The sequence below is a fragment of the Talaromyces amestolkiae genome (genome assembly GCF_001896365.1).
Source record: "Talaromyces amestolkiae strain CIB chromosome Unknown scaffold41.1, whole genome shotgun sequence".
NCBI classification, from domain to species: domain Eukaryota; kingdom Fungi; phylum Ascomycota; class Eurotiomycetes; order Eurotiales; family Trichocomaceae; genus Talaromyces; species Talaromyces amestolkiae.
The window spans coordinates 1-17,805 of NW_024468077.1; the positions used below are offsets into that span (position 1 = coordinate 1).

General features: G+C 45.1%; 6 protein-coding genes across 6 annotated transcripts; 3 read left to right on the forward strand and 3 right to left on the reverse strand.

Annotated features, from left to right (window-relative positions):
* Positions 1 to 749: 749 nt before the first annotated feature.
* On the reverse strand, positions 750 to 1,814 carry BHQ10_010368 (uncharacterized protein; the record flags this gene model as incomplete). The annotated part of the gene is made up of 1 exon (XM_040872990.1): positions 750 to 1,814. One exon carries the CDS (start codon positions 1,812 to 1,814, stop codon positions 750 to 752), a length of 1,065 nt encoding a protein of 354 aa, XP_040738870.1.
* A 2,406-nt stretch (positions 1,815 to 4,220) lies between these two features.
* Positions 4,221 to 5,324, forward strand: BHQ10_010369 (uncharacterized protein; the record flags this gene model as incomplete). The annotated part of the gene is made up of 1 exon (XM_040872991.1): positions 4,221 to 5,324. One exon carries the CDS (start codon positions 4,221 to 4,223, stop codon positions 5,322 to 5,324), a length of 1,104 nt encoding a protein of 367 aa, XP_040738871.1.
* A 1,468-nt stretch (positions 5,325 to 6,792) lies between these two features.
* Positions 6,793 to 8,196, reverse strand: BHQ10_010370 (uncharacterized protein; the record flags this gene model as incomplete). The annotated part of the gene is made up of 3 exons (XM_040872993.1): positions 6,793 to 7,130; positions 7,240 to 7,546; positions 7,621 to 8,196. The coding sequence occupies 3 exons, from the start codon at positions 8,194 to 8,196 to the stop codon at positions 6,793 to 6,795; spliced, it is 1,221 nt and encodes a 406-aa protein (XP_040738872.1).
* Positions 8,197 to 8,817: 621 nt separating this feature from the next.
* On the forward strand, positions 8,818 to 10,581 carry BHQ10_010371 (uncharacterized protein; the record flags this gene model as incomplete). Its single annotated transcript, XM_040872994.1, has 4 exons — positions 8,818 to 8,967; positions 9,017 to 9,534; positions 9,619 to 9,875; positions 9,929 to 10,581. 4 exons carry the CDS (start codon positions 8,818 to 8,820, stop codon positions 10,579 to 10,581), a joined length of 1,578 nt encoding a protein of 525 aa, XP_040738873.1.
* A 499-nt stretch (positions 10,582 to 11,080) lies between these two features.
* BHQ10_010372 (uncharacterized protein) lies at positions 11,081 to 12,055 on the reverse strand (the record flags this gene model as incomplete). The annotated part of the gene is made up of 1 exon (XM_040872995.1): positions 11,081 to 12,055. The coding sequence occupies one exon, from the start codon at positions 12,053 to 12,055 to the stop codon at positions 11,081 to 11,083; it is 975 nt and encodes a 324-aa protein (XP_040738874.1).
* A 3,352-nt stretch (positions 12,056 to 15,407) lies between these two features.
* On the forward strand, positions 15,408 to 16,976 carry BHQ10_010373 (uncharacterized protein; the record flags this gene model as incomplete). Its single annotated transcript, XM_040872996.1, has 4 exons — positions 15,408 to 15,820; positions 15,876 to 16,500; positions 16,569 to 16,807; positions 16,952 to 16,976. The coding sequence occupies 4 exons, from the start codon at positions 15,408 to 15,410 to the stop codon at positions 16,974 to 16,976; spliced, it is 1,302 nt and encodes a 433-aa protein (XP_040738875.1).
* Between the last annotated feature and the right edge of the window lie 829 nt (positions 16,977 to 17,805).

The window sequence follows — 17,805 nt, forward strand, 5'->3', positions numbered from 1 at the left end:
CTTAGGGCCTAGGGCCTTACCCGGCATGTGTCTGTCATAACCCATAAGGWTGCATATAGACGTTAAATATGAATAATAATAAATAACTTATATTAAAGAGCTATAAAAAATAATTAAATATATAATAAATAAATATATTTATATAGATTATATTTTCTATACTCTCTTCTATACTTAAGTATAGATATTAGTATATATTTAATAATTATTTTTTCTATTTATATATAATCTTCTTATATTTAAGTATCTTTCTAAGTATATATAGTTATATATTCTTACTTATATTAGCTATAAGCCTATATCCTTAGCTGACCGCCTATATACCTAGTTATAAAAATGACTAGTCATGGTGTTAGCTGCTTTAATAAACACCTTCCCTTAATAGTACTAGATTCTGCCTAGTATCATGCAAGTTGGTTTCGTAACAAATGTTACAGATACTACCGATCCGGTTAGTGGATCTGCAAATATGCTTAAAAGGGAAAGCGCCCTATCAATGCCAAGACTTTCCGATTTATGACTATCGATTTTCACCTGCAAGTATCTCCATCAGGATTAATAATTTAGACATGAAAATAATGTCTACTGGGTTGCGAAGTAATGTGATTTTAGAAAATATAAAACTAATAAGATAATAGTCCTGGTGGTCGCTGTATGTCTTGTAAGCATAGGGATAGATGCGATATGTAGCACACTGATTGCAAGATGGCATATATCCCCCTTTACTCACAGACTGGCTCCGTTATGTGTCACAATTCTTCTTCCAAAAGTACAAGGTATCCGGACGGATCCCTAATGAGAATACTTCTTGTTCCGCTCACGGTGACCGGCTGACCGCCAGTGGTAACAATGGTGAGATTCGCAGCACGGACTTGATCTAGAATGCCATCTAAGTCGTGCACAGCGTAGTACGTGAGTCCAATGCCAATGTCCGAGGCTGGGGCAATCTGAGCGACTCTGTTGGGGTCGTCGTACTCGTAGTACTCGCAGCGAGTCACGGGGTCGCAATTTCCCGTCACGGCCGCCCAGGTGACGTTGGAACTTATGTTGAAAACGGAGCCAATGTAACCAACCTGCTCGTATTCGTTCGGACCGATGAGTGGCTCAAAACCTGGCGTGACGTTAAACTTGAGAATGTCCGCGTAGAACGTAAGAGCCTGGGTGTAGTTGGCTAGAGTGAGATCCAACTGGCCTCGAATTATGTACTTCATTCCGGTGCCATTTTGAATGTTGGGCTCAGGAACGGTGAAGTAGTCCGAAGGGCCACTGCGTTGGACCAGCTCGACCATGTAACCATCAGGGTCGTATACCCACACAGTCGACGTGGTGTTCGTGCCTGTGCCTTGCGGGACCGGCTCSCCGTTGACCGTTGAAACATTAGCGGCCCTTATGACGTCGTTGATTTCCGTCGCGTTCTTGACAGTCAGTGTCAGACCCGGTGTTGCTGGATCCTGCTCGCGTTGCTTGGGTTCAGTCCTCCCAATGCCAGCGTATTCCGTAAGTTTGAGGGTCCAGGCCTGATTGGGTATGGCAATAGTTGCCTGACGATAAGTGGCACCGTCAGTTGCAGTCAATTCTGCATAAGTCAAATCATTGATGTAGTGTTCATCATTAGATAAGACGACCAGACCGAGCAAGTTATGGTAGAATTCGACTGTTTCCGTAAGGTTACGGACAGCATGGCCAACGGCCAACACATCGGCTGTCTGGTTCGTGTACGCTGGTCGTGGCGATGGGACCAAGCTTTTTGAGCTGGAAACATGTGGAATTGCTGCCGCGACTATAATCATGGATGAAATGGTTGATAACCTCATGTTGGTGACAGAGAAGTCGATGGAAAAGACTTAGGAGAATAAGAAATGCTTGTGGAGGATCAGTAATTGCTTGCTCGCTGCTGTGTTTTTCGGAATGGGCGAATAGAAGCTTTTAGGCGTTCATCGCTCTTGGACGGCAGCGGCAAAGGATCTCATAAATTGCCGTCTTCTATTGCCACACGTTCAGACTTTCAAGAGGGGAGATTCGTGACGTACGTACTCCTAACGACGATCGTTGCCGCATTTCAAAACCGGGACTGCGCTTCCAAGTGTGTTTACGCAAGTTCATATCAAACCCAGTCGTGCTCGGAAATCCCGATCGGAAAAGCCGAGGACTCCCCAGAGTATAGGGCCTGCGGTGCACTAGAAGAGATGGCTTCCCACATCCTCTTAAAATATCATAGGTACTCTAAGCCTAGAAAGGCTCTTTATTAGGAGCTTATTAATACTAGAGTCTCCTTACCTACAGCAATAAAGAATATCTTAGAGATATATCTTTTTAATAAGTATAGAGCTATACTAGTACTACTCTAGTTTCTTAGTAGTATTAATCTCTTTAAAAATAATACTTAGAGCATTAAAGAAATAGAACTAAGAAACTAATAGAGGTAAGAAGCCTTAAGGAAGTAAGAGAATAAGAGAGTAGAATAAAGAAATAAATATTCTAGTATTTAAATATAGCTATTAGAGCTAATATTTATTATGAATACTTCTATATTAGAAACTATAAGGGATTCTTATAGATATAAAAGCCTATAAGTATACTTAAAAGTCTCTAGTAGATATGCTATATAGAAATAAGATTAAGGCCTAGATTAATATACTATTAGGAACTCTTAGAGGTGAGCCCCTAGGCCTTAGGGCCTAGGGCCTTACCCGGCAGGTGTCTGTCATAACCCATAAGGTTGCATATAGACGTTAAATATGAATAATAATAATAGAACTCTATTTATTCTATTTAAATCTAATGTATTTATATATTATTATATAGCTCTATTAGTTTTATTATCCTAACTCTTATAGCTTTATTATATTTTATATAATTTCTAGTCTATTTCTAATTATTTTATTATTTAAACTATTCTTTTAATATAAGCTATATTTAACCTATCGTCGTAAACCAATGATTATTAATTGTCTAGATCAGAGCAAACTCATCACTTAACGGCGGTTAAATGGTATTTTATTTAAGAAAGGGTAGTAAACCTAAATAATAAAAAATATAAAGATATTCTCTATTAAAGTATAAAGAGATAATAGAGAATTTTTATAATTCTTTTATTATTACTACTTAGTAAAGAAATATATAAAAATTCTTATTTATTAAATATTTAGTTCTAGTCTATTGTCTTAAATTAATTATTTAACCTTAAGTATATCTCTATTTACAGATCTAATTAACTAAAGCTCTTTTATTATTATTTAGATCTACTGCCCTTTCTTAAATAGAATACTATTTAACTGCTATTAAGTGATGAGTTTACTCTGATCTAGACAATTCCAAATCATCGGTTTACAACAAATATCTCTCTTTAAATACTCAACTAATGTCTCCTTATTAGGACTAGCGTCAACTTAATTACTATGGGAAAATGCTCAAGTTCACTATAGTTGAGAACATTTTATTAATAGGGGAGCAGCCAAGCAATCTTGGGGGAGGCGGAGTTATTGCGGAGGTTAAAGGAGTTCAGGCAGAAGCATAGAAGTGGTCCTTAGCGATGTGGGCTAGGGCTATTTTACGGCGGCGGGCTGGCTTAAAGCTATTGAGCCATTCATAGTTTTATAATTTACATTGTTTCCACAGTCTTGCATTTAGTGAGCATACTAGATTACAGGATAATTACAATCCGAAACACTACTCCCATCCTTTGTACCAATTATTCTTCTTGATTTTATCGTAATTGTGTGCTAGATTGTATCGTACAATCTAATAGAACTTTATGGCGGAGCCCATGGCCGGAATCGTAATTCAGCAGATCACACAGTCGGAATAGTAATGCGGCAGTTCACGAGGCCAATGGTCGAAAATCTAAGAAGCCTCCGTTGGTGCATAGACCGATTGTACTTCCGGAGAAAAGCCGTGATTCTCGGGTGGATGATCTGGAGCGGGGGAGGGGCTACTGTAGTAGACGCAGGGTGAAGCATTACTACGTAGGACGTACTTCATAGACTGTAGACTAGTATGACTAGGATGAGGGGGTGATGGGACTTTTTGGACTGTTTGGTGCAACGCTGACGCAAGATACCTCGGAATAGAGAAATGTGCAACGAAAGCCAAAAAAAAGGAAAATCCTAAAACATCTAGCGAAGGTTATAATTAAAGAAACAAACACGCTTTGCTTCTTCTTTGCCCGTTGAAAAATCGATTTTGTGACGAGACATTTTTTAAGAGCCTAATCCTCCATTATGGACACCACCGTCGCAAGTACCGCCTTGTTCGTGAACGAAAATCTCGAGTTTCAAGTCTTACACTTGCCGCGACCTCCCGAACCAGCTGAAGGGGAGCTCCTGATTGAGACGCACTTCTCTGGAGCCAACCCTGCTGATATCAAACATGCTATATTTCTTGGGATTTATCCCGCGATAATTGGGTATGAATTCTCTGGAAAGGTGGTAAAGACATCTAGCGCTTCAAAGTTTCGCCCTGGGGATATTGTTGCTGGATACACGCCGTCGGGTATCCAGAGGCCTCTCAAGTACGGCACTCACCAGCGATACTTGGTTTGTCCTGAAGATATGGCTTTTCTGGTGTCTGCTAGCATGCCTCAGCATCACGCCGCGTGTCTCCCTGTCGTGGCCATGACGGCGGCTGGTGCACTATACAATATTTTCAAATTCCGTGTTCCATATGCGGAGGGAAATGACAAGACATCCAGGCCACTACTAATCTGGGGAGCCTCTAGCGGGGTCGGACTCTGTGCGGTACAGTTCGCCCATGCTAGTGGGATTTATCCGATCATTGTGACTGCATCCCCAGAGCGGCATTCGCTGCTCCGGGAGCTCGGCGCCACTTGCTGCTTTGACTATAAGTCTACAGATATCGTGTCGAACATTCAAGCAGCCGTTCAGGATTATCAATGTGGTGAGCTTGACTGTGGCTTCGATGCGGCCGGAACTGCGGGGAAAACGTCTTCTGCAGGGAAAACGTCTTCTGCAGGGAAAACGTCTTCTGCGGAAATGATGGCCCAATGCCTTCCCAGTGATGCGACCCTTGTGTCCACTGTTGTACAAAATGACCCTCGGTTTAAAACTCCTTGGGCTGCCTCTAACCGGGACCTAGTCTTGCGAATCAATGGAGTTCATGAAGTTAGAATTCCTGCACAACCAAATTCCCAGTGGCGAGCGTGGGAGTGCCTGTTGTGGGCGGTTGAAAACTACGGCGTTAAATTTCGGTTGCCTTCCGTTGAAGTATTTGCTGGTACTGCAGAGGAAGCGTTGGAACAAATAAAGTTGTTGGCTGATCAGCAGCGAGGATTTGGCAAATTAGCATTACAACATCCACTGCATTAGTGACTGTTTGAACCCGGCGATCCCATATCCGCATATACGTACGTATCCGTCAACGTACGTGCATAAAAGCGTGGATATATGCACCGATATACGCCGATATATGCATGTATATGCATACGTATCCACACCAAAGCACTGCAACACCCCCCCGTTCTACAACGTCAAAGAAGCTTTGATATATGTGTTTCGTACGCTGGAAATAGCCTCAATTCTTTACCTCTTTGTACGGATATTGCTTCCCCAATTAGGCCCTTACTAGGGCCTAATTGTAGGCTTATATACGGCCTACCCCCCCCAATTCCCCCCAATTACTTAGTTTTAGAAATCAGTTTATCAGTTAGAAATCAATCCAGTATGTTGATTTGCTAACTGAATGGGCTCACACTTATAGGCTTTATCGGATTAGCCTCACACCAATGCATACTGCGTGTCCCTGGACTGTGTGGAACCGACAATATTCTTCTACTTGTTTTGTTATAATATGGTTTATATACTATAAATTCTGGAGTAGCCTTTCCTCCATCATAGTATGCATTAGCGCCGTGCAGGTTGATTCGTAACACAACAGATTCAAATTTCTATACCCATAACTAAGTAAATAAGATAATAGAGCACTTCCTACTCCATTACACACATTAGATAGCGATGCGAGAAGATATAAATCAATACACCGAATTAAAATGAGAAAGTCTATCCTTCTTCCTGGGCAGTAAATCACATTCAGACCAGAGCAATGGTAACTAGATATAAAGACCATCCATGCAGCAATCAAATTCGCAATCACTACAGAAAGATTGGAACAAGAACTTGAATCTGAATCCCAATCATCGCAATGAAAAGTAAAGCTATTCCACCCCCCCAACCCTCCCTCCCGCCGAAGATAGGACACTGCACGCTTGGAGAAGTTAACCTTTAAGATCATCTACTAGCCAACACCTTAACAAGGGAGCTTTTAACAAGCCAACCAAAGAAGCCAAACATCAAGCACACATATGTTAAAGCAACTTATGGTCTGTCACGAGTTCATACCAGATCTGTGGGAAATGATTATGTAATTAGCACACTAGTGCCCTTTAGGTTGGCACTTCCGGGCGTAATAAAATATCTATCTAACAGACTATTAAATAGAAGAAGCAGGCACGATACAAGTCGATTCATTGGGACGCAGCCTCTGAGAAGTAATTAACTCCGTTTCAGAGATCGCAACACACGTAATATTCGTTATCCAACCACGAAAATATGGTGGGTTCTCGTGAATTGTCTATTGCAACTAAATAGAGATAATACTACGGAGAACGTTGGTTGATGATGCCAACCATTTTTCCATTACTTTGGGCATATCCCCCGGGCTCCGACATCATTCATCCTAGCCGTGCCTAGGGGGCTTGCTTCTATGGCTGGCCACAACCATCTTATCACAACCACGCAAGACTCTTGTACAGTTCTCCTGCTTTCCAAAGGTATAGACTCATGCAGATGAAAAGAATTTAGTCAAATCGACTCTCGTCTGCAGCGATAGAGTCTGGAATTTTTTTGAGAATTCAACGTCATTTGCTGTTCTTTTGGCGGCCTGTATGAAGGGATGCTGTAAAAGGGTTGGGTCACCAGGATCTCGCTGGAGCAGCAAGAAGTTGTTGGTAGATATTGGGTCAACGTAAGAGTTGAACGCCCCGAGTCTGACCTCGCTGTATTTGTCAAGAATGCTTTCATCCGCTTTCCCTTCGATGATTCCGGACAGACATTCGTAAAGGGCACCCGCATCCACCAGGCCACCAGTGAGGCCAAGGCCGCCGAATGGATTGCATACTGAGTGGTAGTCAGCTCTGCAGGGTTCTCCTAGGCAGTGAGAAAAGACAAGAAAATACAAAAAGAGGTTTTGAGTCGCAACACCATTGCATGGATGAACGGCACTTACAATGAGCAGCATCGCCTGCAAGACAAATTCGACCGACCCGCATACTCTTTGCTCGACGTTGGTGAACTCTGTACGGACTAATGCTCACAAGCTCGTATTCCTTTCCAGGTTTAGGATGAGAAGGGAGGATTTTCTCAAATTTAGCCGGTTGTCGCGCGAGCAATTCTTCGGTAGACAAGCCTTGCTCATCACCGTAGGTAACCCGCCATAATCCATCATTGGATATTTTGGCAGCCATGTGCCAATTTTCAGTATCAATGATGAAATTTGTATCGCTATACCCGTACTTCTCGAATGGGTAATACACCTATTCAAGTAAAGATTGCCTGTTAGCGTTGCGTTCCTCAAATTGTTGGACCTGGGGGATGGAAAGGCTGTTACGTTTGTTGCGACAAGCTGGTGGTCCCAAGTCTTCCCTAGCATACTTTTGTCCCCAAAAAGGCTACGCCGTATCTGACTCTTTGCACCATCGCAACCTGCAATGTACAGCGCTTCTAATCTTTTCCTGCCCTCCGGGGTTTCGACTTCGACCCAGGCTTTGTCATTATCTTGACCGACTTCTACCACTTTATGACCCCACGAGATCCGAGCCAAAGGGTTTTTCTCAAGGCGGGAAAGTAGTAGTTGTCCCAGTCTGTCCAATGGCAAACAGTGGATTGAATCAATTTCGTCGAGGCAGCTCCGGTCGAGGCCCGCCAGAGGAGTGCCGTCGAGCTTCCTCCACATAGTGCATCGAGGGATATGTCCTTGTCTTCGCACGTCCTCTAGCACTCCGGCTCGCTCTAGCTCGTGTACGGCTGGGCTGCCATAGTGCGTTGCACGAGGCCTAGCATCCAGTGTATCAGCCATGTCGATGACATGCACTGGAATAGATCGATTTGAGAGCAAGAGGGCGAGCATCAAGCCTACAGGCCCTGCGCCAACGATCAGCACAGAAGGACGTGTCTCTGAAGTCATTGTGTCCTGATATTGAAGAAGAATGGAGAGCTCCTTGTGGCCAAATCTAGCTGTGTGGTGGGTGAAGTAAAATAGAATAAAAGCCTTGCATGATGAACCAACAACCGATTATAAGCAGTGGAGGATTATTAGAAGACGGATGTCCCGACGGATCTAGGCTGGCACCCGAAAATAGCCTAACCGTCGCTGTGAGCTTACAGTATTACATTACATTATCACGTTGCAAACTTTCACAAGGTTGTTTTGCTACAGTGGAGGCCGCGCTGGCGTCATGATCGTGTACTGGTCTCGGGCCTTGAGGTGGTTTTTGGAGGATAAATATTTCATAATAGTCTGCTTCATGCCCCTAGGCCGAGAGACGCCTAGCGATGCAGCACGTTGAGACTGGCTATTCCGGAGGCCCACTGCGGAAGATTGGGGTATATTGCGGAGGCGGAGTTATTGCGGAGGGCTAAAGGAGTTGTTTTGGGAAAGCATCCGAATGTAGCTAGCTAATGGGCCCACACATCCCGTGACAACATTTACCATAATTTAAATGGAATCTTCTTCTCGTGAGTCTATTTAGAGAGTTAAAGAAAATAACTCCTAAACCTCGAAGCAAATCATTGGCAAATCATCACCATGGGTTTTCTCGGAATCCTCGAGGACACTGTCCTGCCTCATGTCCCGGGAACAGTCATACTGAATGACACTTCTGGACAATCCCAAACACTTACTGCTGGCCTCCGGCATGGAACTGGCAAAAACTCTCACATCGTGCTTGTGCCTCAAGTAATAATTCCGCTCTTATACTAATCGCGTTTACTGAATCTTTCTATAGCCTTCCGAAGACCCTAACGATCCCCTGAATTGGAGCCCTTCAAAGAAACTCGCGATCATCCTCATAGTAGGATTTGGGTCTTGCCTTACTGCCGCTACGATGAGCCCCCTGCTCAATTCAGGCCTTGCAATTATAGCCGCGCAATTTGGTGTTTCTATTGGCAACATTACTCTCGTCTCTGGATATCAACTCCTTGTAGTGGCCTGCTCAGGACCGATTGTTTCTACATGCTCGCGAAAGTGGGGAAAGAGACCTTGTTTTCTAATATCGACAGCATTTGGCCTTCTCGGAACAATAGTGGGCTCCGCGACAAGTAGCTATAACGGCTTACTTGCATGCCGCATCATTCAAGGGTTCTCCATTAGCGCTTACGAGTCTCTCATTATATCCCTGGTCGGAGATCTTTATTTTGTCCACGAACGTGGACCGTACATGGCGGGCACTCAGTTTTGCCTGTCAGCAGTCAACAACTTCTCATCCGTCGTCTCCGGCGCCATTATGAACGGCTTGGGTTGGAGGTACCTTTTCCACATCTTAAACGCCTGCCTGGGTTTTCAAATGATACTCGTATTCCTATTTTGTCCCGAAACAACGTATATCAGAGATCGCCGGTATGAAACCGACACGCTAGCAAGCGACAATCTCGATGAGCTCGCCGCTATTGAGAAGAGACMCCAGCCAGTACCTGGGACTGAAGAAAAGGGAACAAGCGCTCACCTCGAATCGAATGACTCTCAACTACCACCCCGGAAAACATTTAAACAGGAGCTTGCGGTCTTCACTGGCACTTACTCCCACGAGAACATTATCCTCCTCATCATTGCCCCTTTCGCTATATGCACTAATATTGCGGTCTTATGTAAGTGAATTTTCTACAATTCGTCGTAATTTGAAACTCTACTGAACAGTCAGGGTACGTTGTTGTTGCTGGGTACCTCATCGCCACCTTCGTTGCCCAATCCTACGTTCTCTCCCAGCTCTTCTCTCCCCCGCCCTATTCACTGAGCGCCCTTGGCATTGGTTATCTATCCTTGGGGCCTTTTATAGGTGGTCTAATCGGTGCGATTATTGTTGCCATCGTCACAGACCCGGTCATTAAATGGGCCGCTCGTCACAACAACGGAGTGCACGAACCCGAATACCGGCTTCTTCCAATGACCGGCTCTATCCTTGCAGGTGTAGGCGTCATGGTCTTTGGCGTACTCTGCCAGAAACACTCGAGCTACTATGCTACTGCTACGGCTCACGGCGTTGCTCTTTGCGGTGTTGTCTTGGGAGCAATTCCTTCTTCTATATACGTGCTTGACGCATATAGGGAGATGAGTAACGAGATGTTCATCAGCTCTATGGTGTTTAAGAACTTATTATTCTATGGGTTCAGTTATTTCGTGAACGATTGGACCGCGAGCAAGGGACCACAGCATGTGTTTCTGGTTTTTGGGGGGTTATCTTGTGGGCTGGTTGCCACGACCCTAATCGTCTTCATCTGGGGAAAGAGATATCGGAGTTTTTGGCACAGACACAATCTGTTGAAGAAGTTCCCTATCAACACACATTCTGAGTAATGAAATAGTGCTGGAGATGTAAATAGGTGCCCGGTAGCATTGTCAACAAGGCTAAATCTCTGCATTCAGCTAGAATTCGCATATTTAACGAAAGAAACGGGGAATGAAACGTCCCAAATGTTTTTTACGCCCGGGAGTTTAGGTGCTTGGCCATCCCGCTCCTAAGCAGCAGGCGCTATTGGCTAGGGGCTTGAACGATTACTACGCCGTACGTGCTCGCTTCCCACCACTGATCTATATCATTCCGTGTCGGAGCTCGCACATCTTATAGAGCTACGTATGCACTCAAGGCTGTTCTAGCTCTCCAGACGATACTCAACGTTCCGAATCTATCCTATATATTGGATTCGTACAAAACCCTCTTATTCCTTCTATGCAGACCTCCCCTTACATGAGCATGATCAACTCGCTGTAATTTCAGAGGGGCGTCTCAATACCTTGCCAAGATATGCAGCGCGAAGATTGCCTAGATGTTTAATAAATGAATTAGCTGCGCCTTCTAGACTATATCGCTGGCCTCGTTTCCAAGCCAAAGGTTCTCGGTCTGTTCTAGACCCTCTTCAATGTCGTAGCACTTTCCAGCTTGCACAAACATGTTCCTTCCAGTCACACCTCTCTTCATAGTATAGTCCCAGTCCATTCCTCCCACGCTTGGGCTGCACTTTACTCCTGGGGCCGCCAACTCATCATACCAGACAGCCTGAGTTCCAGGTCTTGCTCGACACACTCCCACAATGGCCCTTGCCACATCCTCGGGCTGATCTGGAGGCGACCCATTCCTCAGATAAGTATCCCTCCACTTGGTTACCATCCTCGTCTCCGCCATTGCCGGGCTTATAATGTTCACTCTTACATCCTTATAAAAATTAGGAATGCACAAACTCATCGCTCTGAGAAGCCCGAGTATACCGTGCTTTGATGCTTGATACAGAAACCGCCTGGGAGTCTCCTTCCACCCTGTAAGACTGCTCAAAAGCGGCAGTCTTTTGTCGCGTAAAATCATACCGTTCGGGCCTATGTTCCCTTCAGCGAGGAATGTACAAGCGATGTGCGCGAAATAGACCATGCCTGTCAGGTTTACATCCAACGTCAATGTCGGAGGTGGCATTTTCATTGCCATGATTTCGTCAACGCAGGCACGATCGAACCAGCCACCCTGCTTAACCACTCCAGCATTAGCGATAGCGTGGTCCACCCGACTGTAGGCTTCCCATGCAACTTCGAAAAGACTTAAATTGTCGATGTTGGAGCGCGCATCGGAGCGGACAAACCTGACACGGAGAGGAGAAGTCTCGGCGATCACTGATTTGGCATTTTCCTCGTCAAGATCGCCGAAAATCACGACACAATCTTGCGCAAATAGTGAACGTACAAGAGCTGCGCCAATTCCACTTGCTCCCCCCCCGTCGGTGAGGACGACAACTGAGTCGCCAATGTTGAGAAGAGAGACGTGTTGGGGGTCGAATCGTGCCATTAGGATAACAACAGGAAGGACCTTTCTCCGCGTAGGCAGTGTCGAAAGCCGCGCTTCAGGAATTGCTTGGGACCTTTTAAGAAAAGTTATCACTCTTCGTCTTTTCTCAGCATTTGAAATAGCACTTTCCAATCGACTGTATCTCTCGCTGGTATTGGCACTACAGTCAACCCTGGATATAAGCTCAACGCGGCTTATAGCACCAAAAATTTGAAAATTTTTCGTTACCCATACGAATACGCTTTATACCTAGCTATAAGGACAAACACCTAGTACTTTTAAGACTCGTATACAAGGGTGCTTATATACAAGGCAGATTACTCAGCAATTTTAAAATCAAAATACTCAATATTAGCTAAAAAAAATGCAGCAATAAGACTCTCAATAACGCGAGAAAGCTATTCCTACCAAGTAAAAAGCAGTGCTATGCGCTTAAAAATCATACAATATTTATATATTAAAAATGGAGCCCTAGATTCAAAATATACCCTAATATCAGATTTATGCTGTTTTCGCATATAATTACGTCGTTGTACACTTCAGATGGATTTAGACAGCATATATAGCGCGTTGCCGAGTGTATTGAACAACCAAATGGCCCTAAGCCACTACGGCTGATGTGGCCAATGAGAGACCACGCATATATTCAAAATCGTACTACAAGACACTAGCTCCAAATTGGCCCACAAACCAGGGGATAGCACATTTTTAGGGTGGTCTGAATTAGGTGCTTATATCCAAGGTTGACTGTAATTGGTGCGCTTTACGACGTGGGCCGCGCATTTTCGTTTACTAGACCCCGCCGCCGCAATAAGCTGGCGCGATGAATGGCCCAACTCCAAACAAGGTTTGGATAGAGTTGAGTTAATATGTCAGCCAACGGTCTAGCTATTCTCTTTTAGTATAGCGTCTTTGTCACAATTGGGGAACTGGAGTCAAGAGAACGAGGGGATTTTCAGTGCGCATTTGTCTGGGCTGCCAAAACGCTAAAAGCCCTAGCCTTGCCTAATCGGGTCGCCCGCATTTGTATTTCGTCTAGGACAGAGTTGCCTTCGAGGGGGTTTCCAATACAGATAAACACAAAGCAGAGCTACATTAAATCATGCTCAGTTTGTTGCAAATAAGTTCTACTGGGTAGGTGGACGCGTCTGCTCGGTTAGTGGGGGTATCAGGTGTCTTGATATCTGCGTCAAACACCTGCCGCTCGAAGTCAATGCAAATCGGTCGTACTCGAAAAAGGATAGGGGATGAGCTTGGAGATTCGATATTGATAAGCTGATGCCCTGAGCTGAGGACACTCCTCCCTCGTCACATCTTTCTTCAACCCTCGAATGCGAGAGTAATCACCTAAATCACCTTCACCAAAACTCGCGTTGACTTCGTCCCTTCTCCCACCATCCCCAAGCACTTCAGCACCCCTATATTTGAAACGATTGCAAAGCTTCGAGAGCCAGTCAAGGAAGCCTACAAGTCGCTCACCGACTAGCCAAAGTGCACTTCGGCGTAAAATTCGACAGTGGAATCTCTACTTGAACTCTACATTGTCGCCTTCCAGCCTGATGAATTTGACGTGATACCGCGACTTGTCTACGCAGCCTATAAGCAACATACCTAATCAACTGGTAGGCGATGGTCGGGGGTCCATTTTGGAACTTGGCCTAGTTATGGGGAAGAACTCGTCCTAGGAGTATGGACAACCCGTCGGGGTCCCAGATATTTTTTGGTTCGAGCTTACTTTGCTCAATGCCAAATACATCTCCGTCCACGATCGAGCTATATGCCGGCCAGGAGATCATGGTACAGCTGTGATGGATCTAGTTATATCCTGAATATGCCGTATTCACGGAGCATTGTGGAAATTCAAACAGTATTTTTTTCAGCCTATGCGCATAGATTTCACGGTGAAGGGCCAAGTGGGTGGCTTGAGCGGAAAGGTTAGACGCGTGAATAAAAAAAAAAGGAGGGGGCTGAGCGATTAGTCTCAACTCTGGACGTAAAATCTTCAAGCGCGGTCCGGCGATCCAGTGGTGGCTAGTATTTCAAGGCTTTTGAGATGCAGTGATGATCCGTCTCTTTCGAAGTGGTCTAGTGAACTGTATGTGGTTAGGTAATGCCTCTCAGCCAGGCCTTTCAAGCGCCGGTCATCTTCCACGCTTGCAGGACCCTAAAATATCCGGGGGTTGGAGAATTTCCGGGCTAGTATCAACGGGGAAGCGAATATGAGTAAGAAATTGGGCCAAAATATTGAGTCAAGATAAACAGGTCATTCCCCAATCCTTCTACGTATAAATATCTGCGATATCTTGATCCTGTTTATATGTGAAATCCCAGCAAATTGCACCAACAAATTTAAATTTACATGAATTCAAATATTCGCCGTGTCATTCACCCTCTAATTTGACGTTAAAACCACCGATATAATCGTTATAACCGTATATGCACCGTTGTTGCACCAATCAAGTCCCGATGTATGGTGCCAAGCTGTATGAGGTCGTTGTCTCATATATTCGGGACCCTCCAATTAGCCTAGTTCCAATACATATCCCAACAATTGTCCGGGGTGTGGATACCGCCCGCATTCTCCGGCTTTGCCCACTGTACCATTTCAAATTCTCTACAGGCCCACACAGCATCTTCGACACCTTTCATCAATCTTTTCGAACCGTCCTAGATCTCCTACCCTGATGGCGACAACACATCTGGAAGTCTACACTCATGAGGGGGCGGTGATGTACAAATGCCATTCATGCGATGACCAGTTTGCACGCAAAGACAATCTTCGGCGTCATCTGCGGAGCCATGCCACTCCGCGATTTCAGTGCGATAAGTCCGATTGTGGAATGCGATTCCATCGTTTGGACGTTCTTAAGCGCCACAAATTGGTTCATGAACAATACCAATCTAAGAAACGTAGAAAGCCTCGGAGGGGTGTATTCCCTGAGAGTTTCATTCAACGACGCTCCGTCGCTGCTGCATCTTCCCAACCAGAAAGTCTAGCGGACTTACCACTGAATTCCCCGCCTGGCGGATCACAAACTGCGATGTCGCCCGCAAACCAAGAGTCTGAAGCTTGTAGCGCTGTTGTTGACTCTTACCCAGAATATTCCACTGCAAGCCTTGATCAAGATTTCGACGCAACCTCTGTCGAGAGTCACGACGTATCTGCAAAGATCGATGTATGTCTATATCAAGAAGAACCCTCCCAACCACTACGGAAGTACTCTATCTGATACACAAACAGCCAGATAATTGTATTCTGCTTTTTTGCTTGTCTCACTTCCGTCTGACTTGCATTAAAAGGTATCCCTTCATCCACCATACAACAATCTTCGACCCTCACCTACCAAAAGGCATGACTCTGGCAGTCGCTGCGGTAGCAGGAATGTGGTTTGAACCATATAAACACCAGTGCCGTCACTTTTTTGAGGAGGCTCGCCAGCTGGCAATGCCAGCCCTATCAACTAGCTACAGAGAACTATCGGCATTGGATGTTCTCTGGACGACCACCAAGCTACACGACCTTCAACTCCAAGTACTGCTCTTGGAATATGCCATATGGTCAAAGGAGAGCGAATTAGAGTCCTGGGCATTCCGACATATCTCATTGCTATTTGTGCTAGTCTTCCAATCATCGCAGGCGTTACCAGCCGCAATAGTCGAAAATGTTGAGCTGAATGCTGTCAACAAAACCAGACTTGACCTTCAATCCACAGGAGAAGCACCACCTTCTTGGGCGTCATGGATCTATGATGAAGAACTGAAAAGGTATGCGCTGCGCGAGAAGTATACGAATCCTTCCTTTTTAAGTAACAGACTACAGAACAATCTTTGCCCTCTACTGCCTTTCGACTAAAGCCTCACACTTCCTGGGCCATGAGGTCTACGTGCCCATTAAAGTGGAGGTGCTACGGATGCCCGCATCGGACGACCTGTTTAATGCATCAATGGAAGCAGACTGGGAGCAGTGCAGGAAATGCGAGTCACGGAAGCCAGACCAGAGCAGCCTTAGGGGAGCTTTGCTCGCGATTACTTATCTGAGGCCAGACTACGAAAAGACCTACGCTTCCTTATCCCCTTTTGGGCGTCACATCTTGCTTTGCGGAATAACTGCTAAGGCAACGGAAGCAACACGACAGCCCTTGTTATACGACAGCTTTGACGCCTACGTAGCGTCTGACCTCCCCTCCCTCAAGCTGAAGGACGATTTTCTCAAGGCACTGAGAGCATTCCACAGATTTTTGAGGCCAAATCCAGCTTGTCTATCGATATACGCGCCTTGTAATACAATGGATATCCAGAGCCTACTCTTGGTCTGCCATCTAGAAATAAGTTTCCTGTATTCCACCGCCGAGGATGTATCCGAGTACATCTCTGACAACCTCCGATCTGCCTTTATAGTTGCACTTCAGCCCTTCTCTGACATATCAAAGCATGGATATATTGAGGTAAGCTGCGTGCATTATCTGATCTGCTATTCCGGGACACACACTGAACCTAACGCTGATTGATTCAGATTGCAACTCAGGGTCCTTGGCGACTCGATAAAGCCAGTTACTATGCTACTAGAATCGTAACTCAGGTGATAATGAAGTGGATAACCAAAATTTGCGCACTAGCCAGCAAGGGGCGTGTTGAGGAAGCGGACAAAGGACTCTACCTCCAATTGACCAGACTGGTAATGCAGTCTCCAGGATTCAACAACGCGGCCGACCTCGAAATAAACTATAATCCGGCCACGGTTGCTAGAGCAAGGTTAGTGCTGGATGAAATAATGTCACTCATAATATCATGATAAAATGCATCCAGTTAGTAGCTTAGGTGACTCAAGCAATTGATACCGCTTTCCAGCCCTTCCGGCCTATTATTACAGCTGAGACCGACTGTCTAATGTGCTAGGTATGCGCGTATTTGGATTAATTAAATGGATATTGACCTGACCGCTCTTGTCATTTATTCCTATTCCGATTAATACGCCAGGATCTTTGATTGTTTAGCCCCTATGCAGACGTCGGACATGAAAGAAGCAGCGAAACCAGGGCTGGCCTCTTGTCCAATGCAAGCCTCTCAGCGGAGCACTGTGGGGATTTTTTGGCTACTCAGTAGATAGATGTTATGATGCCTTTGCTTGATGATGAATTGTATAGTGAACAAATAATATGATAGACAACGATGATAGGGTTTATTGACTGTTGACTTTTTGGCGGCGATGTTGGCGAGAGCTTTAGCTGGGTTGTCAGCCATTCAGTGGGAAGATCAGACGAAAAGCCGCCCTTCTACTATGAAAGACAAAGTTGCATATCCAGATTCTGGTCATGATGGTGGTTTCGACGAATTGAATGAATCGACAGGCCCAAACTAGACTTCAGTGTAGATATCACCAGGGTCTGAGCCGACATTGCGTTACTCTGGCACATCCTAAAGAGAGGGCCGATTAATCGCTGACGAGGACTAGGACAACGGAAGGCCGGAATCTAGAGGGCCCATAATTATGGCCCGGTAAATACTTCGATGAGCTTTTCCCAATTTCTCCAACTTCTCCTAAATATGGACCTCATTGCGCTATTATCTTTTGGTGTCAGAAATTTGAGACTAGGTTGCATAGAGCTTGCCTCGTTTCGTTCGCTTTGTGTAGAGTCTTCAGCCATTTGAGAGACGGAATGTGAACGGTGGCTGGCATGATGAACGCTTGTAAATACATGTATACAAAGCAACCGACAACAACGCTGAGTATTCTCGTATAAAGCTTATAA